Source organism: Lithobates pipiens, unplaced genomic scaffold (assembly GCF_037356315.1).
Source record: "Lithobates pipiens isolate NorthernLeopardFrog02 unplaced genomic scaffold, aLitPip1_a1.2 Scaffold_23, whole genome shotgun sequence".
NCBI lineage: Eukaryota > Metazoa > Chordata > Amphibia > Anura > Ranidae > Lithobates > Lithobates pipiens.
In genome coordinates this window covers 312,578,103-312,602,613 of record NW_027507785.1, presented here as the reverse complement: position 1 = coordinate 312,602,613, position 24,511 = coordinate 312,578,103, and the positions used below count along the sequence as shown (strand labels likewise).

At 42.0% G+C, this 24,511-nt stretch overlaps 1 protein-coding gene across 3 annotated transcripts in view; it reads left to right on the top strand.

The window, feature by feature from the left end:
* Positions 1-24,511, top strand: part of PDE4B (phosphodiesterase 4B) — a 622,771-nt gene that overhangs the window by 581,446 nt on the left and 16,814 nt on the right. For all 3 annotated transcript variants that reach the window (XM_077450534.1, XM_077450535.1, XM_077450536.1), the window contains one exon: positions 9,547-9,659. In XM_077450534.1, coding sequence (XP_077306660.1) covers positions 9,547-9,659 — 113 coding nt within the window. The remainder of the gene's footprint in view (positions 1-9,546; positions 9,660-24,511) is intronic.

Genomic DNA, 24,511 nt, shown 5'->3' with positions numbered 1-24,511 from the left:
CAAAGTGACCCGCAAACTGTTGGCGCTATATAAATCCTGTATAATAATAATAATAATAGTGTATTTTCCAATGTCAACTGTACCGATTATCCGCTTCAGCCCCAGAAGATTTCACCCCCTGACCAGAGCACTTTTTGCGATTCGGCACTGTGTCGCTTTAACTGACAATTGCGCGGTCGTGCGACGTGGCTCCCAAACAAAATTGGCGCCCTTTTTTTCCCACAAATAGATCTTTCTTTTGGTGGTATTTGATCACCTCTGCAGTTTTTATTTTTTGCAATATAAACAAAAAAAAGTGTCAATTTTGAAAAAAATTCTATATTTTTAACTTTTTGCTATAATAAATATGCCCCAAAAATATATTAAAAAAAACATATTTTTTCCTCAGTTTAGGCCGATATGTATTCTTCTACATATTTTTAGTAAAAAAAAAAATCGCAATAAGCTAATATTGATTGGTTTGCGCAAAGGTTATAGCGTCTACAAGATAGGGGATAGATTTATGGCATTTTTATTAATATTTTTTTTTTACTAGAAATGGCGGTGATCAGCGATTTTTATTGTGACTGTGACATTATGGCAGACATATCGGACATTTTTGACACATTTTTGGGACCATTGTCATTTATACAGCAATCAGTGCTATACAAATGCAGTGATTCCTGTGTAAATGGCACTGGCAGTGAAGGGGTTAACCAGTGGGTGGCAGTGTAGGGGTTAAGTGTTCCTAGGGGTGTGTTACTAACTGTTGGAGGCTGGGCTTTAATTTAGTGAACACTGATCTCTGCTCCAATCACATGGAGCAGAGATCAGCGTCACTAGTTGCTAGGCAGAATGCTGTTTACAACGGCATTTCTGCATTCGGCCGCTCCGTGAGACGATCGCGGGTATGCCCGTGGCGATCGAGTCCGCGGGTCCCGCGACCGGACTCACAGGGGTCCCGACCAGCATGGGAGCGTGCCGCCAGCGGCGCGCTCCCGATGGCAGGGCGGCAAATTTAAAGGGACGTACAGGTACCCCCATTTGCCTGCCCGTGCCATTCTGCCAATGTACATCGGCGTGCGCTGGTTGGGAACTGTTTTTTTTCCTCAGTTTAGGCCGATACGTATTCATCTACATATTTTTAGTAAAAAAAAAAAAACGCAATAAGCGTATATTGATTGGTTTGCGCAAAAGTTATAGCGTCTACAAGATAGGGGATAGATTTATGGCATTTTTATTAATTTTATTTTATTAGTAATGGATCTGCGATTTTTATCGTGACTGCGACATTATGGCGGACACATCGGACATTTTTTACACTATTTTGGGACCATTGTCATTTATACAGCGATCAGTGCTATAAAAATGCACTGATTACTGTGTAAATGACACTGGCAGGGAAGGAGGTTAAACACTAGGTGGCAATCAAGGGGTTAAAGAGGAAGTAAACCCTAATGGGTTTACTTCCTCTTTGATTCCCTGCAAAGGTAAAGCATAATGGACTACTATGCATCGCATAGTAGTCCATTATGTGTCACTTACCTGACACAGGAGCCAGCGAAGTCACCGCTGTCCCCTTGTGTACGGAGCCTCCATCTTCTTGTTGGGTCTCGCTGCTTCGGCTCTGTCATTCGACGGAGCCGCGGTGACGTCACTCCCGCGCATGCACACGGGAGCCGCCACTCGTGGCATATCGCCGTTAACAGCGGCGCACTCAGTGCATGCTCCGTAGACAGCAGTGCCTGTCTTTTGGCAAATATCTCCTTAACTGTGTAGGTTTAGGAGATATTTCTTGGACCTACAGGTAAGCCTTAATCTAGGCTTACCTGTAGGTCAAAGTGGTTTGTAAGGGTTTACAACCACTTTAAGTGTGTCCTAGGGAGTGATTCTAACTGTGGGGGGGGGGTGAGCCTCAACTCACATGACAGCGATCACCGCTCTCGATGACAGGGAGCAGAGGATCCCTGTCGTGTCACAAGGCAGAATGGGGAAATGCCTTGTTTACATAAGCACTTCCCCGCTCTGTGGCTCCGTGACACAATTGCCGGGAGACGATTGCCGGGCACAGTCACGCTGAACGCGGTGCCCCCAATTAAAGGGGACGTACAGGTACGCCCATTTGCCCACCGCTGCCATTGTGCCAACGTATATCGGCGGGCAGTGGTCGGCAAGTGGTTAAACGAAAATCGCAGGATGTGGTATCGCACGAGAAAAATTTTCGTTCTCGTCCCATTGGATTATTTGCATGTATTGTTGTGATCGGCCCTCGAAAGCCATGTGCTAATGATCATGATTATGGTACAATCACTTTGGAAAGCGATATTTTTCATCTGATTTTCTGATCATGTGTATGGGCCATAAGGACGGCAGGCTAAACTTTTGTATTATCATCACATAGTGGAGTCAGAAGCAGGAGGCAGTAACGATGTAATGAATTAGAAATAAGCACATTACGACACTTTGTTGCTATTATAAATACTAGTAAATCAGAAATCTGGCTGCACGGAGGAGTAGAATAGTCTCCTTGATAATCACTGTGTAAATGTTAAACATCGGCAGAGCAGCTGCGGGCATGGAAGGCAAGAGCACCCGACGGTAATCAGTCATTAACTCGGAGGTGACAGTTCTGGCGGCACGTCCGTCCTTGTCATGTGATCTGAGACGGGTAAATATGAAACCCCCTTTGCATCACTCTCTCCATATATATAAAGCTCCACGTTCTACGCCCCCTCCCACACGCTAATCAGGCCGTGTAACGTGTTGCAGCAGAGATAGGTGTGGAGCTCCGTCTTCCAAGGCACGCTCATACTTCTTGCTTTCTCACAACCAAAATGAATTCTGTAATTCATTCATTAGCCCTGGTTTATCAAGCTGCACTAAAGCCCCCATTGACACGATCAGTTTTTCTGCTGAGTTTTTCCTTCAGATTTACCAAAACCGTATAATATGAGGTCAAACCTTAGGCGTTGCAATTTGTATGCAATCAGGCAGGCCCTTGCACTACATGGTTTTGTTAAACCTGCAGAAAATCCGATAGTGTGTATGGGGCATTACACCTAAAGAATAACGACACTTTTGTTGAGTAATGCCGCGTACACACGACCGGGCTTTCCGTCGGAACAAACTTTTTAGACGGAGTTCCGCTGAAACGGACTTGCCTACACACGATCACACCAAAGTCCGATCGTTTAATGCGATCTCATACGACGGGGACTAGAAAAAGGAAGTTCAATAGCCAGTAGCCAATAGCTGCCCTTGCGTCGTTGTTGGTCCGTCGGTCCTGCCTACAGACGAGCGGTTTTCTCCATAGGAACTGGTTCCGGTGGAAAGATTTGAACAATGTTCTATTTCTAAAGTCCGTCAGATTTTTCGTCAGAAAAGGTCAGATGAAGCCCACACACGATCGAATTATCCGACGGATTTGTTCCGTTGGAACTTTGCTGTCGAAAAGTACGGTCAAGTACGGCATTAGACAAAAAAAAAAAATTTAGTTGACTAAAATGACTAAAACATTTTATTTGACTAAATGAATACAATTTTAGTCGACTAAAACAATTGAGATGATTAAAGTGGGACTAAAATGGCATTTTAGTCAAAAGACTAATGTCCCGTACACACGAGTGAAAACCTTGGATGGTTTTTCCGACAGAATTCCGCTCAAGCTTGGCTTGCATACACACGGTCACACAAAAGTTCTCTGAACTTTCGACCGTCATGAACGCGGTGACGTACAACACTACGACGAGCCGAGAAAAAAGTTCAATGCTTCCGAGCATGCGTCGAATTGTTTCCGAAAATGAGTAGGAATTTTGCACGTTGGTATTTGTACAGATGATCGGAGTTTCCGATCGGAACTTTTTCCGACAGAAAACATTGAGAATCTGCTCTCAATCTTTTGCTGGCCGAAATTCCACTAGCAAAAGTCCGATGGAGCGTACACACGATCGCATTTTCCAACCAAAAGCTCTCATCGGACTTTTGCTGGCGGAAATTACGATCCTGTAAGACTAAATTGAAATTTGGCTTCAAAATTAACACTGGCCTTTAGTGCATGTTCATACCCCAAATAATAACATATGAGATTTTTCACTCCAGCCGTAAATAATGAGTTTGGAAATTGTAGAGAAATGTTAACTAATACATTACAATTTAAATTACACCCATTCGATTTCAGATGACTAAAATTAGTTTTAGTCGACTAAAATGTACTGGAGATTTTAGTCGACTAAATACGACTAAAACTAAAACAATTGCAGAAGACTAAAATGGGACTAAAACTAAAATGGCATTTTAGTCCTAAGACTAAAACTAAATCGAAATTTGCTGCCAAAATTAACACTGCCTCTGGGTGATCTCTGTACATTGCGGGGATTTTAATGAACTTTGTTGAAGATTCCTACCTTTTGTTATTCTGAATAAATAGCAGTTTGTTTGTCTGTGTCCATGTACATAGTGAAGTTGTATGGGAGTGACATTTATAATTATCAATCAGTTGCTGCACCTGCGGGGCTCTAATGAGGAAAATCACGGGGTTTGCATCCCTTTAGATGCAATTTCCTTTTGGGAATATCTCACCAGGGGATGCACAAAATCAATTCTATATCTTAGTGCAGACTTCTGCGAAAATCAGTGAGCAGGAAATTACATATCGGGGGGGGGGGCCTTCTGTACAGGTGGCCATATTGCATTTTACAGAAAATTACAGAGCTGCAGTTTGAAAATAAAAAGGTCATTTTTAATAACAGTCAATTACAATATGACTTGTGTCGTAATTGTATACAGATTTTTTTTTTTTAAATTGCTCAAATTTTTCCCACCATAGTGGAGTTACCCTTTCAGGTTCGCTGACTAGCACTCAAAGTAGAACTAAATGCAAAATCTTTTTTTTTTCCTTTTGGATAGAATTAGTTTAGGTTCACATACAGAATATTCAAATTGGAATGTAGGTTTCCCCGCATCCAATTTGCATGACAGGCGAATGTGACCGGCTCTCAATGGAGCCGGTTCTCACAGGTCCAGGACGGCCGCAGTCTGGAATGCAGAAGGGTCTTGTGTGTTTTTGGGTCCAGTTCAGGTGCGAATTCAGGCAAAAATTTGGACCCGAATCGCACCTGAACCGCTCAACAGGGACACACTGGACCCCTTCTGTGAACCACGGCTGCACATATGGGAACCCGGCCTAAAGGAGGGCTCGTCGCCACCTGTTTCCCAATGTGGATATTTTCCTTCACTTCCTGTCCCTTAGCCAAAAACAGGAAGCGAGAAGAAATCCCTCCAAAGTGAGGGACTCACTGGTTGTCCCCAGGTTTACCAGAACTAGGGTCCCCATGCCCCTGCCAAAAAACACTGATAAAAGCCTATGTGTGCATGGACACATAGGGGTTGATTTACTAAGACCGGAGAGTGCAAAATGTGGTGCGGTTCTCGATAGAAACCAATCAGCTTCCAGTTTTTTTTGTTAAAGCTTAACCGCTTGCCCGACCAGCCACGGCAGTTATACTGTGGCAGGTTGGCTCGCTGCGCAAATCGCCATACGTGTACGTCGGGCGATCTGTGGGCGCACACGCATTGGCCAGCGGGGGAGCCAATCAGCGGGTCCGGCGGACTCGATGTCCGCCCGCAATCGTTCGCCGCGGTCAAAGAGCAGGGATCTGCCATAGTAAACAAGGCAGATCTCCGTTCTGACAAGCGATGACACACAGATCCTGTCTTTCTGCTTTGCAGGAAGACGGATCTGTGTGTTGTTCCAGTGAGCCCATCCCCCATACAGTTAAACACACAGCGAGGGAACATATTAAGCCCCTTGATCGCCCCTGATGTCAACCCCTTCCCTGCCAGTGTCATTAGTACAATGTCCGTGCATATTTTTAGCATTGATCACTGTAATAATGTCATTGGTTCCCAAAAAAGTTTCAAAAATGTCAGTTAGGTGTCCGATCTGTCCACCACAATGACACAGTCCCGATAAAAATCGCAGATCACCACCATTGCTAGTAGAAAAAAAATATATATCATAAATCTATTCCCTATTTTGTAAACACTGTAACTTTTGCGCAAACTAATCAATATACGCTTATTGGTTTGTTTGCATTTTAAACAAAAATATGATGAAGAAATTTGATTTTGAATTTTTTTTATTGTGTCTATTTTATAGCAGAAAATAAAAAATATTGTTTTTATTTTTTTCAAAATGTCTGTCGTTTTTTTGTTTATAGCATAGCGAAAAAAAAAAAAAAAAAAAAAACGCAGAGGTGATCAAATACCAGCAAAAGAGAACTCCATTTGTGGGGAAAAAAAGGACGTCAATTTTGTTTGGGTACAGCGCCGCACGACTGCGCAATTGTCAGTTAAAGCGATGCAGTGCCGTATCACAAAACATGGCCTGGTCAGGAAGGGGGTAAATCCTTCCGGGGGCTGAAGTGGTTAATTGAACAAGCTGAAGTTAGAAGCTGATTGGCTACCATGCACACCTGCACCAGGTTTTGCACTCTTTAGTTTTAGTAAATCAACCCCCTAGGACAGTAATGGCGAACCTTGGCACCCCAGATGTTTTGGAACTACATTTCCCATGATGCTCAAATACGCTGCAGAGTGCATGAGCATCATGGGAAATGTAGTTCCAAAACATCTGGGGTGCCAAGGTTCGCCATCACTGCCCTAGGATAACATGATGGGTTTACTGGCTGCAGAAAAAAACACCTGAAGCCAAAAACAGCCGCTGTAAAAACATCCAGTGTGCATGAGGCCTTAGGGTACGTTCACACCGAACGCGGGTTTGAAATCGTGCCAGTTCAGCTGAATTGTAAGACATCTGTGCGGGTTCGTGCACAGATGTCTATTAAAATAAGTCGCCAAAAGTAGTGCAGTAACTACCTTTGGAAATTAGTGTGGCACCGCAAAGTCGGCATGGCACCGATTGGGACAGTGCCGTTGCCGGCAATAGACTGCGATTTGGCATGCAATTTGACATGTCAAATCACGCCAATGCGAACAGGGGGTTTAAAGTGTAAAATGGAACACGGTCATAGTCCTTTGCTCCTCACCCCCATCCCTTACAGAATCTTCTCCCCACAGGCTCCTGTCATTTTTAAAATTTGGCGCAGCTGTGTATGGCTGTGCTTGCTCAGCCGCATCATCCATTCACAGAGATCTATGAATGGAGAGACTACAAGTCCTATCTGACACTATGGCTAAGGGGCTTGTAGTTCTCAACAAGCACAAATGCAGTGCAATCACCACACCTGTAGTCCATTGATACTACCACCAAGTTCCATAATGGAGGGTCCATAACTTGGTATGGACCTGTGGCTAGACGAATAGTCTGCAAAAGTCGGAACATTGCACCATACCTCCCAACATTTTGAGATGGGAATGAGGGACACCTATTAGCAAACGTATGTAGGCATAGGGCCCCTGTCACATACCCTTAAAGGAGAACTAACCAAACAAAAAAAGGGTTAATCAAATCCACGAGGGCTTTTTTTTAACCACTACTATTCCTTTATATTGTCTTTTACAATTTACAGATACAGTAAAACCTTGGTTTGAGAGTAACTTGGTTTGAGAGCATTTTGCAAGACAAGCAAAAATGTTTAATACATTTTGACTTGATATACAAGCAATGTCTTGATATAAGAGTAGTGTCATGTCACCACTGAGTATAAAAGAGAAGAGAGGCGCCTCTAAGTGTAGCAATATAGTTACATTTAATGAAGGTACAACATTTAGCAACATATTGCTACACTTAGTTACATAGTAGGTGAGGTTGAAAAAGTCCATCAAGTCCAACCTATGTGTGTGATTATATGTCAGTATTACATTGTATATCCCTGTATGTTGCGGTCGTTCAGGTGCTTATCTAATAATTTTTTGAAACTATCCATGCCCCCCACTGAGACCGCCGAAGGGAATTCCGCATCCTTGCCGCTCTTACACCCCTTTCACACCAGGGCGTTTTGCAGGCGCTATAGCGTTAGAAATAACGCCTGCAAAACGCCCTAAAGAAGCTGCACCATTGTCTGTAGTGTGAAAGCCCGAGGGCTTTCACACTACAGTGATGCGCTGGCAGGACGTCAGGGAAAAGTCCTGCCAGCAGCTTCTTTGGAGTGGTGAAGGAGCGGTGAGATCAATAGGGCAGTGCTGTAATACCGCCGGCAAAATGCCGCTATTGCGGCGTATTGCCTGCGGTTTTAACCCTTTCTCGGCCGCTAGCGGGGTGTAAAAGCATCCCGCTAGTGGCCTAAATGCGCCGAAAATCCACCGCAAATCTGGCGGTAAAACGCCACTAAAAATAGCGGTGTTTTACCGCTCGCGCTATCGGCAGTGTGGTGTGAAAGGGGTTATACAGTAAAGAACCCTCTACGTAGTTTAAGGTTAAACCTCTTTTCATTTAATTTTAATGAGTGGCCACGAGTCTTGTTAAACTCCCTTCCGCAAAACAGTTTTAGAGGCGCCTCTCTTCTCTTTTATACTCTGTGGCCCCTGCTTGATTTTGCTTCTAATCCCCTTGTGGAAGCTGCCGATTGTGGATGGACATTTTATGGTTACACAACCTGGTCACATTGCTATAGTCTTTTTATACGGACTATAAAATGAAGAACCTATGAATAAACGGTTGCGGAATAAATCATCTGAATTTCCATGATTTCTTATGGGGAAATTCGCTTTGATATACAAGTGCTTTGGATTACGAGTATGTTTCCGGAAGGAATTATGCTCACAATCCAAGGTTTTACTGTACAGCAATTTAGAAACTGGATGAAAGGTTTAGCACAGGGAAACACTTTTTGAAAGATAAAAAGTGCATTTTCTATACAGCTATAGAGATCAGACCAAAATGAGGGACAAATGAGGAGGAAAGAGGGACAGAGGGACATTGCTCCAAATCAGGGACAGTTGGGAGCTATGTCACACCCATGATCCACTGATTGCAATTGCAATGCTTTGCAGGCTCAAATGCAAATGCACATTTTTTATTAAACAGTGTGAGAGAATACATTTTTTTTTGCAAAAAGTGGAATATTTAAATAAATATATGTTTTACATGTGTTTTTATAACACAGTTTCTTAATTGAGGTGTATTTCCACTTTATATGTTGCATGTACGGTAAGTCATTGTGAGTAAACTCTCCTGAGCCTCCTTTATAAGGAAACTAAAGAGTTTAATAGAAATGAGAAAGTTGGGAAAGCTTTGCGTTGCTTCACTGTGCCCTGCGGCCGCAACCAGAATCTGATTAATATTGAGAAGTCGTGTAAGCAGCTTCTAAGGAATGGCAGAGCTGTGCTGGAGATCTATGTAGATCAGCCTGTCAGGTTAGTTCCTCCTCCTAGCACAGAGGAAGTTTCTGACATCAGCAGAGAGCTGATAGAAAACAGGCAGAGCTGGGAGTGAGACAGGAGTGTGCTAGTCACTAGTGAGGAAGGCAGAACAGCAACAGAAGCCCAGGCAGCCCATAATGAAGGAGCATTGCTCTTCTTACAGCACTGTGTGTCTGAAATGCGGCACTCCTGAGCCCGCCATGCAGAGCCTGGAGCCTGACTACATGTCAATGTGCTTGTTTGCAGAGGACTCCTACCAAAAACTAGCCATGGACACATTGGAAGAGCTGGACTGGTGCTTGGATCAGCTGGAGACCATTCAGACCTACAGATCGGTCAGCGAAATGGCATCAAATAAGGTGAGAAGAGGCTTTTTTGGTTGGCTAACAAAATTTTTTTTTTGTTTGAAACTTGGGTTGAAAAAAAAAGAAAAAAAAAAAAAAAGATGGTCATTACATTCTAGTTTAATGATCTGAAAACCAATTACTGTCCCAGCTAAGTTTTACCCAAAGAAGAACGCAGAAGGTTTGGAGTGTAGGTGGTCCCGTTAATTGGCATTCAAGCTTTCAGGATATCCTAGATCCCTTTTTTATATACTTCTTTATACATTTCTTAAAGCCTGAAGAAGGGACCTAGGTTATCCCAAATAACCTAATAATAATAATAATAACTTTAATGACTTAAGTTAGCCAACAAGGGGATCACCGAAACTCCAAACCTTCTCAGTTCTTCTTTGGAGAAACCTTAGCCGAGACGGTAAAAGGCTTTCAGGACGTTAAACGGGTACTAAATATATGTTACTGGCCCGGGAATTAAGTAGCTTTACCTGTGGCCATTGAAGAACTTCAAGTTCCAACAGACACCGGATTGGTTAAGTCTGTGTTAGTTCGGCAACAGGTAGCGACTCAAAAGTTATACTGTGTAGATGGCTAATGAGGTTTTCTATGTTCTGTCTATTTAAAACTATTATGTTTTTTTTTTGTTTGTTTTTTTCATTTCTTCCAAATGCAATTGAAAAGCCTTTATTGTCATTCTAAAAACATAAAGCAAAATTTTATATTTTTACCTCCAATAGCCCTGCACAGTCTTAATTTTGTTCTTTCAAGATTTATAAATATAAAACGAGTTCACCATGGTATCTTGCATGAATGGTGGGTTTATTAAACAAGCAAAAGGCAATCGCCTACAGACATCAAAGCAACCGTAATGCATTTTGCACAATAGGTGCTTACTAATATCCTTATGAGTAAGGCTTGTTCACACCATGTCTGTTGAACTGAATTTCTTTGCAGAATATACCACACATGTATGGTACGTATGGTGTGAACAGTTGTTTTCTATGTGCCCTGCTCATCATACATAAGTAGTGATGTGCAGAAAAACACAGCTTAATAGACATGGTGTGAACAAGCCCTAAAACTTACTGTGTGGAACGTGTCACGGTCGCTTTGTGGACCCTTTTATATGATGTGGTTGAAATTGGGACCAGGCAAGGTCCAAGATCCATGGTGCACTTTGCAGAGTGAACGCTTGCACTGGGCTCAGGAATTCAGCTACAAGATTATTTTATTTTAATTCAAACAATTGCATGTATTATTATCCAGTTTACTGCCTTTCCTGAAATGATAATTTAATATTTGATTTACGAAAAAAAAATTGGCAATAAATTTGATTAGATTACGGAAAATTGTACAGCTGAATCATAGAGTGTTAAGGCATAATTAAAACAAAAAACAAAAGAAGCAGTCCAATAAATGCAAATGTACAAGTTTATACTTGAGCCAAAGTATAGCATGTGCATTTTTCCCTTTTAGCATGCATGCGTAAATAAGCAGATACAGCTACTGATGAGGGTTGCAGTGCATTTACTAATTTAGGTTGGTTGGTTCTGGAAATCAAACATTTCATTGTTTTAAAATTTTGATTTGGTGAAGGTTGGTAAAACTGATAGATCATTTACTGTGTATTTTATTTAGTTACTTTCTGCTTTTAGTAGTATTTTCTTTTTCCCTGATAATTTAGTGTGATCGTGTCTCCGGCTTGTGTAATATATTTGGTTGTTGCGAATGACCGGGACATGTATGAACTTCTTCAATTAGCTTCTAAACTCTTGATACTGTAGAAAAGGAAGTCTTTTGGGGCATATTGTGGATGAAATAGTAATCTTGGAACTACAAATCCAAGCCTTTCCCTTGTTCATATAACAGTGGGCCTCTCCAGTTAACATTGGCCACTCTGCAGAGCATGCTGGGAGTTGTAACTTGTTCATATAACAGTGTGCCTCTCCAGTTATCATTGGCCACTTTGCAGAGCATGCTGGGAGTTGTAACTTGTTCATATAACAGTGTGCCTTTCCAGTTATCATTGGCCACTCTACAGAGCATGCTGGGAGTTGTAACTTGTTCATATAACAGTGGGCCTCTCCAGTTATCATTGGCCACTCTGCAGAGCATGCTGGGAGTTGTAACTTGTTCATATAACAGTGTGCCTTTCCAGTTATCATTGGCCACTCTACAGAGCATGCTGGGAGTTGTAACTTGTTCATATAACAGTGGGCCTCTCCAGTTATCATTGGCCACTCTGCAGAGCATGCTGGGAGTTGTAACTTGTTCATATAACAGTGTGCCTCTCCAGTTATCATTGGCCACTCTGCAGAGCATGCTGGGAGTTGTAACTTGACAACAGCTGATTCTTGACGAAAACAAAGAAACTCCATAAAAATATAGAGCCCGATTTGTAGACATGAGCTCATCATCGCCCGCTCTGGCATATTTCGACCACAATCGGGCAATGGGTGCTAGGTTCATGGCTGGGGCAAATAGTTGGTATGGATTTTATGAGCTGATTGTTTTCCCATTGGCGGTGTCTGCACATGCTCCTTCACTGCAAACTCAGACAATGAGTATACTTGTCCATGCAGATGGTCAACAGTTGGACTGTCATGACATTTGCTATCTTATGTCTATAGCTTTAGTGAAGTACTGTTGTTGCCCACTGGATGCATCTAATTAGCTTGTCTGTTGAGTTTTTCGAACACTGACCGGGTGTGTAGAGCCTTGTCTGGCCAAGTTACTGTTGATTTTCCAGCTGCTGCTGCTGAACAATTGCAGTGTGTCTTTGTATGTTATGATGGGACCTGCATTATGGGATATGCAGATGGAACTACCTTAGACCAGTGTATAATGTCCAAACTCTTTTGGAAAAGTGGTGAAAAGGTCCATGGATTGTGCCAGGAGGTATGCTAGCTGTTTTCCTGGAGTTCTGTTTTAATTTAGTTCTCTTGTAGGTTGGTGGTGGTCAGTAAGTAACCCTATCGGGCAGATGGTAGGAAGCCACTTTTAAATAAGAAAAAATATAGGAAACAATTTGCAGAACTAGAGAAAAGCAGAAATAGAACTTCTGTTCTGATAATTACAAGTCAGCGTTTGTGGATGTGGTACACTTTCTTCCTGTAAACATGTCCTCGTCTTCTTCTTGTCACATGTGTACTTTACAACCAACAACAAATTGCCGATGTTTCAATTATTCAAATCCAGTTAAATGTCATCTTTTCTGTACAAAATATATTTTTGCAATTAATCAAATGATTATGTTGCTTTCTAAAATGCTGCACCTTTGAAGTAGGATATTCATAGGTCACAAAATACAAGAGAAGGGCCACACTTGGTAGCTTGTAAAGTGACAAAGGCCATTATTAGAGTTTATGTATACACAATGAAGTTTGGACAGCTTGTGCATGGACTGTGAATGGACTGTGCACTTGCAAACTTTCCTACCATGTCACATTGTTAACTAGTAAACTACTCAGTAACCCAATGCAAACCAAGTACAAGGAACAATTTAAACAAAATTAATATATATTTTTTTCTGGTTTAGTTGAATTTCCTATCTAAGTCTTATTAATGCAATCAGAGATTCCAGTTTTGTAGTAAATGATAGTCATAACTAGTACTCTGGGCTTTGTTACATGTTGTGGAGTTCCACCAAGAAAAAACTAAGAATTATTAAATGAATGTGGAATTCTGGCTCTGTTTGAGGCAGCTGTATCTGTTAGGAAAACTTTGGAGATTAGTGACCATTGTATACAAACTGGATATTTAAAGCCATGGCTTCCTGGGTCTTGAGGTCGTTCAGCAGAAAGATGGATGTTGAAGGGTCAGTCCAAACAAATGGGATAGTTTAGTGATAGGTAGTGACTCATGAGCTAAGTTAGTCCTTGGATTCTTGTGTGTTTTGGATATTAGATCTACAGATACTAGCCCAAATTTGGACACTGGCTATGATGTTCTGGAAATGACAGAAACTGAGAAACTGGACAGGACAGAATCTGAGATTTGCAGCTTGGCAAATAACTGAACACCAAAAACGTTCAACTCCAGACAACTTTTAATACAATGACAATGAACCGCTCACTCCCACCCACAGCCACGCCCCCAACATGTTTCACCCATTGCAGGGCTTAATCATGGGAATCCCCATGATTAGGCCCTGTTTTGAGTGAAACATGTTGGGGGCATGGCTTTGGGTGGGAATGAGTAGTGTATTGTCTTGCAATAAACCTTTTATGGGGTTGAACATCTTTAGTGTGCAGCATGTTATTTGGATGGTGGACTACAGTGGAGCAAGAGTGGATTCCAGGGCCTTGGCAGTGGACTGACTGCAGGGAATCGAGGAAGATACAGGCTGGTCTGTGAGTGGTGAAAGGGGTTGGATTCGTCTTGGCAAATAGTTGTTTAAAGACTGTGACCAGAAAAATCAAATCTTAATTTTTCTTCCATTTTCCAGATTTTTTTGCATGTCTTATTATTCATCTTAAAGTCTTCGGACATTAGGAAACAACATGCATAATTTTTTTAATTATTTTCTGACACAATGGCATGTGTGTTCTTGGTAAAGGACATTGTCACTGTTTGTACAACAATCTTCTATATGAAAAATTGTTCATCTGGGGAATCGTTCACGATTTCTGTCTCACGTCTGTGAGCAGCCTTGAAATCTCATACCAGGAGACCATGAACAGTGTGGAGCCAGACGATTTTTTGGAATCTTTTAGATGGCTATTTGGAAAACAGGATGTTTTCAGCAAGAATGAGAGGAAGAGAGTGAGGAATGAGCAGAGCCGACGGGAGCAGCAGAACCCACTATCTCCAATAACACAGTAAAATGTGACCCGTCTTCCTGACCTCTTCACTCTCCGAGCTGCCGGCCCCATGTTACCCCAGCCAAACTACGTCACACAGCAGCAGTGTGGGCAAGGCACAGCTGTTAAAAGTGTGACTCTTGTTTCCTGTCTCCTTCCTGACTTAGGTAGAAAAAAAAAACTCCACAATTGCAACAACAAAAGCCTCTGCTCTCTCTATCCAGACTGCAGGGGATTAGCCAAATTGTTTCAAGACTTTCCATAGATTTCATGCAGAAATCTTTCAACATGGAAAAGAAAACACCCCAAGGGTATTGATTGTTTGGGAAGCCGGTTGGATGTCGGCTGTAGTGAATTGGGGAATAGTCCAATTTCACAGTCTGGAACTTAGATTTGACCTCAAGTGTGGGGAGAAGTTTAAGAGCTGCAGCTGATTTTTTTTTTTTTAAGTATACAGAGCCAGGTCTTTAACTATTTCAGATGTATTCCTTAGCTTAGCTCCAAGAACAATGGCAAAGGTAACCCATAACAGCTTCTGTTCTCATAATTCAGTCTTGTGCCATTCATTTTCACACTTTAGAGAAGGCAGGGAGCATACAGTGGGGGGGGGGGGGGGGGGGAATAAAATGTTGGCATATTCACGGGGCTCAGCAATTGGTGTTCCAAGAAAGTGGGCTTACCCGCTGTGAAGCTCTGTGACAGTAGAGTGTGGCCCCTGTGTTTATGTCAAAGTTTACCTTTAACGAAGTTGACCTTGAATAAATCTATGCGCAATCCCCCCGATTGCAGCTAATACTTACCTTTCTTCCCTAATTTGGTGATCTTCCCTCTGTAAAAGTACCAGACAGTTCTTTTTCAAACTACGCATACACGCTGTGGCCCCTTTTATTCCTTTTTGGGTAAGCTGTTCTCTGGAGTATTGCTAAAGGCTGCCATGCCCACGGCTACCCCTAGGAATGAACAGGACCGCGGAATACTATAAAAAGGAGCTGGCCAAGATTGTGTAGCAGGAAAGCTCAATGGTTTAAAGAGAAAGGTAAGTATTATACCAAGTAGGCTGCAGTCGGAGTGGGGGGACTTTTTTTAGGAGAACTTCACCAAAAGTGAAATTTTACTTTAAAGTCGTGAAATCAGATATTACGGCTCCTTGACTTTCATTCTGTTACTACAATACTACAAAATAAATTGATCCAAACAGAAATTTTGTGTTATTGGCACCATCTTACTGACCCTTTTGGAACCGCAATACTGCTTTTCCCAGTGTCACAGCTTCACCTCCATGATGTCATGTGACCATCTTTTGAGCTTTGACTGGACGCTAAGATAGTACATCTAAAGAGGAAGAGAGTGACTCTCGGCCAATAGTCTGATGGCGCCACCATCTGTTGAGAAAGAGGGTGACCCTCAGCCAATTGTCTGAAGGTGCCACCATCTAATGAGGAAGAGGGTGACTCTCGGCCAATAGTCTGATGGCGCCACCATCTAATGAAGAAGAGGGTGACTCTCGGCCAATAGTCTGATGGCGCCACCATCTAATGAAGAAGAGGGTGACTCTCAGCCAATAGTCTGATGGCACCACCATCTAATGAGGAAGAGGGTGACCCTCAGCCAATAGTCTGATGGCGCCACCATCTAATGAGAAAGAGGGTGACCCTCAGCCAATAGTCTGATGGTGCCACCATCTGATGAGAAAGAGGGTGACCCTCAGATGTCGCCACTATCTAATGAGGAAGAGAAAACACTTCTTTACATCAAATGACATTCTTTTCTTGTATTAAGTGTTGAAAGTATACAATTAAGTTATTCTTGATTCTATAAACAGCTCTCTTTAGATTTCTTTACTTTATACTTTTTGTAAGGGGGACCTTTATGTAAAGAGAATGCCACTCCCTAGAATAATCCCTGTATGCTGGCATCAGTGCACACAAGAGTTAATAAAAAAAAATGCTGCAAAGAAAGGCGTAGGGTCAGACCGCACCGCTCACACTTCCGCGCGTCTCCTGAGTGCGCCCAGGCCAGCGACACCTTTACCGGGTTCCTCAATGCAGTTCTTATCCCCAGCCTCTCTGCAAAGTTTAAACACATAACTCAGAGTGTAACATGACAGCTTGGCAACTGTCTGCGGGATTTTATTTCCAGGGACACCAAGCGGAGGCCGGCACATGTTCCATGCAGGATAAATACGGGTTTGTTCAGCTGATTTACTCCCGTTAATTAGCTTCTGGAGGAATGTGGAAAATGTGTTTGCCAGGATGTTAGGGAAAATATTTACCATCTCACTTCATATTCACCTTTTTTTTTCCCTTTCCCCCAAGAGCATCACATAGCACACATAATAAAATATACACATTTTTTTTTTCTAAGGTATTAGGACATGGCATCCAGAGCAGCATAAAGGACTCTGGGTAACTGCTTGCATACAGGCATCATAGCGCCATAGCTCTAACCTGTCCAAATATTATATATATATATATATATATATATATATATATATATATATATATATATATATATATATATATATGAGCATCAGAGAACACACTGAGCATGATTAAGGAGAACACTCCTCAATCGTGGAAGGTTGGTATGAAAACATAATTTTGTGTTTTGATTGGAATTCTTCAGGAAAATACACTCCGATGATATATATATATATATATATATATATATATATATAATTTTTTTTTTTTGCAATATGTTTTTTCTTACATTTTTTCCCCCGTTACGAAAATTTCCTGGCGCCGCACATTCGGCCACTCGCCCTTCATAAAAAAGAAAAAAAAAACTATGACTAAGGCCCGTGATGACTTTGTCACTCTGGATGTCATTGTCTACTGAAGTAGCCAGGAAGGAAACTGAAGGCATCCAGAGGACACAATAGATAGCTGGAACTGCGTAAATTACTTCCTCCGCACTCCCTTACCATACCCAAAAAAATCGTAATAAGGAACTAATTAGAAGTTTGGCTGCTGGCTGCTCCAGTTTCGAGGAAAAGAGAAGTAAAACTGAACAAGTTACCGGTTTAGTTTTCCATCATGTGGCACAACAAACCGGACAGAAGGAAAGCAGATGTAACCTGGATTGAGTGTGTAGACATGAAAATCTCATGGCTGCTGTCTAAGCCATGGCTGCTGTCTCAGGCTTTATTAGCACCAGCCACAGAAAAACGACATTATGGCTTGTCACCCATATCGATTTGTGCTGTAAAGAACATTTCCTCCACCAGATACGGACAATACAGCGCTATTCCTTTAACCAATATCAGCAATGGGTTACTATTCCTCAGTAGGTACTATATAATTTCCTTACTCCCAAGGCTGAGGCATTGTTGCTCCCACTGACATTGGGACATTTTCTAGTCTCATTGGCCACAGTCCCCCCCTAAAATCCAAAGGACAGTAAATTGGCCGTTTGTTTAGAAAGTTTGGAGACACATTTTTTTAGTTTTGAATATATTGGGGAAGTGTCCTGTTCACCTGGACTCAAAGCGACATCCAAAATTCCAACTTGTCACCAGAAGAGTGAGAGAAGGTGTATCTTCCAATGGGGACACTTGTCCGGGTGACAATTGTCTAAGAGGAGATTTCCCCTCACACTGGAGAAATTTCCTCTCGCTTCCTATTTGGTGTACAGGACAGGAAGTGAAGGGAAATTGCACCTCTGGAACACAGATGGCAAAAAAAGGGGTCTCCCATGGTCTCCTTCCATGTCTCTATCCAAAGTAGGGAAAAATGGTTTGGTTATAGATATACTTTACAGATGATAAATGAATTACTGTACAAGTCATGTCTTCAGTTGCAGCACACCAAGCTCCTTGTGTAATAAAACCATACAGGTTTGGCTGGTTGGGGCATCACAAGACTTTAAATTCATTGACCCTGTATAGTGGTTCCTATAAAGATGTTTTCGCCGGATTTGCCCTCCGATCTGACTCACAAGTTTTAGAACAACCGGGACACAATGTTTTCTCAATTCTTGCATAAACTTTTTACAATTCCAGTTAATGTGAATCCATTTGCCCACCTTGTTCCTGGAGACATGGCGACGCTCAGTAGGCCTCAACAAACAGGAAACTGGCAGGACACACAATGGAAGGCAACGTGACATTGGTACCGATACCCAACAAAGGGTGATTACTTTGTACGGAGACCCAGGCCCTCGGGGTACGTGTTTCTCTGCTAATTGACACAAGAAGTTATAAACAAAGGAAGTTCTGTTTTAAACAATAGAGACATGGCACTTCTGTCATCAAGAGGGGGCAAAGCTGCCGTTAATGTCCCTTCAGCATGGTGAAAGCACACGTACGAAGATCCACACTAACATCTATCACTCAATGGTTTTGGGCCCCGAGCCAACAGCCTATGTGCCTCTGTGCACAGTTCAGCGGGATCCCTTGTTCCATCTGACTGCCAACAAAGATAGTTTGCCCACTTGTACGTGACTCTTCCTCCTACTCCTGCCAAATTGTTTAGTCTTCCTATTACTGTACACTAGCTGCTTCTATATGATTTGTCTTAAAGATAACAAAGCCTTTCAGGAACACAGGCCCATTAAGTATTTCATCAGATCAAAACAAAATACTTAATTTCCTTTTTTACTGCCAACAAAGCCACCGTCTTACACAGTCCTTCTAGTGTGGCCTTCCATAAACCCTACTGTTAAATTGGACCATTCTTGGCAAAGCTCCCCAGCAGGTTCAGATAAATTCTAATATGACTGTTTGTCTTATATCAGAGCTCTGTAGGGTAGGCCCCACGTTTTCCATTATGGCAACAAAAATATAAAAAAAGTTTTGGCTAGATCTACACTGCATTTTTGATGCCCTATTTTTGAACAAATAATGTCTGTACCATATATCCATTAGTTAATTCCATCTACAGATCGGTAGATTCTCTCTTTAAATTTTCTACATGCACTCAATACAGTGCTGTGAATCTAACGCTGGGGGCTTGCTAACAGGAGGAGAGAGCAGAGTGAAGGCTTTGTGAGGAGCTTCTTGTCAGAAACCATGAAATCAGACCGAGACAGAAGTACAGTTAAATCACACTTGTTTAATAATAAAAGTAAAAAGAACAAACGTAGTCAATGAATAGCCAAAGTTCAGTAACCGCAAAGGATAGTCAGCCAAGCTAGAAGTTAGGGATCAAAGCAGTAGAGCAGCAAGCAGGATCCGGAGCCAGAAGGGATGTCAGCAAAGCCAGTCTTTAAACAGGAACGCAGGAGATGTTTCTTGTGATGTGGACTAAGGCGAAGGCAGAGCTCCTCTGGACTGGCCGGCTTAAGTAGGCAGGACTGACGAGCAGGATATCATCAACAGCTGAGTAACTGTGGAGAGAGATGGGGAGCTGCCAATTAGCTGACAGCTGAGCGGCCAACTCAGAGAAGGAAGTGCTGAGCCCAGCCCTGGCACTTCTCCTCTATTATCCAATCTTGAACAAGTTGAGATTCAGAGATCAAGTTATAGTTCTTAAGTGTAGTGTAGAGAAGTAAGGGCTATGTTGCCTGGTAGTCTGTGTCCACACCCCTTGCAGCCTACAATTTTTTTTTCTCCACTTTTTCTGACAAAACTTTCATCGCTTCTCAAAATGTGAGAATTGTACATTTCTACCTATATTCTCTTCTCCCATGATTGCAGTTTCGTACATTGTATACAGAGACATTTAAGCTTCCATCTGCAGCTTCTTTTGCAGGTACTTTTGCATGCACTAGTAGTGACTCTGTGTGTGAAGACTTCCTTTTTGTATTCTTTTACAAGTGGCAAACAGCTGTGTATAGGAGGGGGGAAAAAAAACTTGTACTGAATCTCAAGATGTTAGTCAGTTTTGTGTGGGAAAGCGTAGAGTCTGGCGAAACTTTGCATAATTTGCCACGCCGTGTGTCAAATACATTAACCTCATTACGTGTGAAGGCAATTTCTGTGTCATCCAAAAACCTTTTACGCCCCAGAGTAAAATGTCAGAGTGGTCACCGCTTTATGAAAGTTAACTACAGTCATAAATATCACTAGAAAAAGTATATGCTGGGTTATATGCACTGACAGCAGTTTCCTAGTGAGGGCGCTGTGCTATTGCCTAAGAGTAGATTTTATTTGTATGTATGTAAAGCATAACAAGGAACGTATCTGCTGCCCTTTGGTCTGTTAAATACATACATTGAAAGTATTTTCTTAAAAAGTGTTAAAATACCCTGTTGATCCTGCCAGAAATTAAGTGAGCTGATAACGTCTTGTGCAGTCTTATCATTTACATTATTCCCAGCTCTCTCTGAACAACAGCACACCATCATTCCCATGTAATGGAGATGAGGAGATGTTCTGTATTGTTTTTGTTAGGGTGGCAGCACTGCTGCTCCATAGATACAGTACAGTAAGTAAGCACTGTCACCCTAGGACAGTCAGAGTGTTACAGGATCACCAGATGAAAAGAAGATAAACAGAAAACTAATGAAGTCACCACGTCTATGGATTGAAAAGCTGCAATTTTATTAAATTGTTGTTCTTGAGGTTAGATACTGTTTAAATTAGCTCCGTCACCACCCTTGGCCAGCGTATTTTGGAAAAATACGTAAGCAGAGGTCACCAGAGATCCAAGAAGCTGAAGTTCTAGTCCTGACTTTTCCAGTGAAAGGTAAACTCAGACCTTCTCCTCCCTACTGGCCTCTCAACGTGATGGACGGCCTCACTAGCCTGTGGGACAGCTCAGGAGCTAATCAGGGGCAGGGGTCAGACTCTTAAAGAAAAAGTCAATATTTGCATATGTTCATTTGCCTACAACTCTGGACTTACTGAGGCTCGGTTCACACAGGGGCGACTTGTCCAGGCGACTTCGCCGCCTGACAAGTCACGCCCCGTTCTGTACTACGGAACCGTTCTAATAGGAGCGACTCAAGTCGCTCCGACTTAGAAAAAAGGTTCCTGTACTACTTTTGCGGCGACTTCGGGCGACTTGCATTGACTTCTATACAGAAGTCGTTTTGCAAGTCGCCGCTGAGGTCGCGGCAGGTCGCGGCGCTGCAAGTCGTGCCGTGTACTGTGTGAACCGAGCCTGAGAGTTTTGAAGAACTGTTTTCAAGGAAGGTAACCTGTGTTGAGAGAAACCTGCAGGACACCACTGTCAACTTCTCATTGTCTAGATACCTGGCTCTCTTGATGGTCTAATGTTTTAAATATTTTTTTTTTCATATCTGAGCTTGAATTTTTATGCAGATGAGGAGAATTTTGATAATGCTCATTAAAACTGTACATGCAACTGTACTGCAATGCAAAGATGTGAATGAGCATCATGTGCAGTTTGAGGTATGTCACTTTCAATCCACCCAAAATCTTTAGGTATAGGTGGGCTGAAATGCCCTCTGGTTTCTATATACCTTCTGTAGGCTTGGTTCCTGTCCACCTCGGGGTTCAGGAAAAGACTTGCAGCCATAGGCAGGTGTGCAACAAATGCACAGCAAACCCAGCATGGCCAACCACAAGAGATAAAAGAAAATGTTGGGTGGTACCCGAACACTGAAATCCTCCGTTCAGAGCGGAAGGATCCTTTTCATTTTCATGTCCTCGTTTGGGCAAGGTCATCCGTTGCCATTTAGAGAATTCATCTTTCTTCTGCAAAAGTTTTTGCAGAAAAACGATTAACGTCATCAGAAAGCCACACAAACCATAAAATGAAAAGTCTGGCAACCACTTCCTGTCAGTAATGCCGGTGATTATGTAAAGTGTGTGGATCTAGGCTCAGGGCTTCACGAAACCGTACCAGATCAAACGGACGCTTTACATCTGTTTATTTTTTTTATTTTTTTTTCTTCTGTACGTGAATGTGTAGGTTGTTAACGAGGCGCAAAATATAGGAGGAACTTTTTACAGATATGAGGCATAGCTACTTAGGAGCGCACTGTCCTGTCTAAAAGTTTACCTTGGTTATAGCAGATATAATTGCAGTCACTAAGATCTTAAGTTTAGCATGTCAAAGCCCAATTTATGACTTCAGGCTCTACCCCCCCCCCCTCCCAGTGCTTCATCTTCTACTTATTGAACCCACCCTACTCTACCCTCGGTGTGCATTTTTTGCTTTTTTTTTATTATTTTTTTTTACTACTTACCATTTCTAAAAGTCCCCCAGTCGTGTGATGCATGGGGTCCTTTTTCTCTTCACCGGAAGTCCTTGATACAGAGAGCAGTGTCAACATAATGTCAGCACCACTCTCCACCTCATTACACTGTGCGGCCTGTTGATATTCTCTCATGGGGCGGGTCCATGACACCCTGCACTCACAGTAAGTCCTCAGTCTTCTGGATTAAATAAAGCGAGGTGTCATTCAGTTTAGTAGACTGAGGACATCTTGTGTCGAAGAAGAGGTACTACAGGGAACAGCGCTGGAGAGGAGGTGGGAATTGCAGCCAGAGCTATATATATATATATATATATATATATATATATATATATATAATAAAAAATTTTAATAGTCTGTATTTTTCAAATCCAGACTTTTAAATATGAAGCTTTTATGACAAGAATACCTGTTAATCCTGATATCAGGGTCCTTGTTCAGGCACCTCCTGTCATGTCTCCTAATTGTTCTCCAGTGGTGTCACCCTGTCACATGAGCCCCTGGTGGTAGCTACAAGCGACTATGTTGACACACATTGCACAGGCATGGTCCATTAATGTCACTATCAGGCAGTCAGTCCAGAGCAAGTATGTGCAGCTGACGATGGAATGAGTAGATAAGAAATCACTGAAAGAGGCTGCAGGAGACCAGCTCCACTTTCTTTAATAATTCAGTATACTGTCTTGCCCAGAAATTATTTTTCCAGTACTAATGCATGCACATTAACAATCTGATTGTATATTCTCTGTGTACAGAGTACGAGAGCTTTCCTACACAATCAATTAAATTTGTATCCGATCATTTAGATCAGGGTTTCTCAACCATGGAACCTTTGGGTTCCTCCAGAGGTTTCTAGGGGTTCCTTGACCATTGAACAATTTCTGACTCTCAGATAAGTTCCCTCTGACACCATTGATCTCTTTCGATATTTGTAAGGTGCTAATTCATCCCAATGTCCACAAGTGTAAGGAGCATTCTTCCGACTGACCATCACACTAGTGTATAATGAATTTTAGATATAGTAATTTTTAGCAGGGGTTCCCTAAGAACAGAAAGTTATTTCAAGGGTTCTTCTGTCTTCAAAAGGTTGAGAAAAGCTAAACTCATAAAAACTAGGAAAAAAAAAATACTGTTACCTGTGACACCCACTGAAGCTTTGATTTATTTCCAATACTGCACCCGGAAAACGAAGATCTGATTGGTCGTCTAGCTCAGCCATCACCTCCCCTTTTTATTAGGTTTATAATATCAGAGAAATATCATTTGCATTTTTTTCTGCTCTTCCTGCTGTTTGTCATATTCGGTTAGACAAGAATTCAATGAATAAAAATTCACACAAAATTGCCCGTTGATCCTTGCAAGCAACAAACTGTGACCTTTCCCTCCGGGCTTCTCTAGCAAATGGCAGTGTGATTCCCGAAAAGAGATGCACAGTTGCTGGGTGGGCAGGGAATTTTTATCCTCGCCATTCTCCACAAATGTAAACACAAACGTGCAGTATAGCGTGTAATGTGTGCCAGGGAGAGGAATGGAAAGTTACCTTTATGCTGTACATAAAAAATAAAAAAAAACACATTCATAAAAATCAGTGCTGAACAAAATAGAGGTGGTGATCTTAAGAGCTATAATTGGGTGCGTTGCATATATGGTGACCCAGAGATTCAATAGGACATCAACTTCCAAAGGTGGGAAAGGGTCCACTAACACTAATGCATTGTGGTAATGTGCATTAATGCATGCATATATGCATGCGTTGGTGCATGAACATTTTTTTCTAAACAATTCCCTGATGCCCACACTAAGTAAACGCAACTGCAATATAGTGTGCATCAATGCCCAAGTGTGTTGCCAAATATAGGGCATTTTTATGTGCTTAGACCATTCAAATTGAGCTTTCTTAACGCGATGTGCGTCTATGCAAAAAATATATGCTACAAAAGTATGCTTGGGTCCTAAAAGCCATCAGTC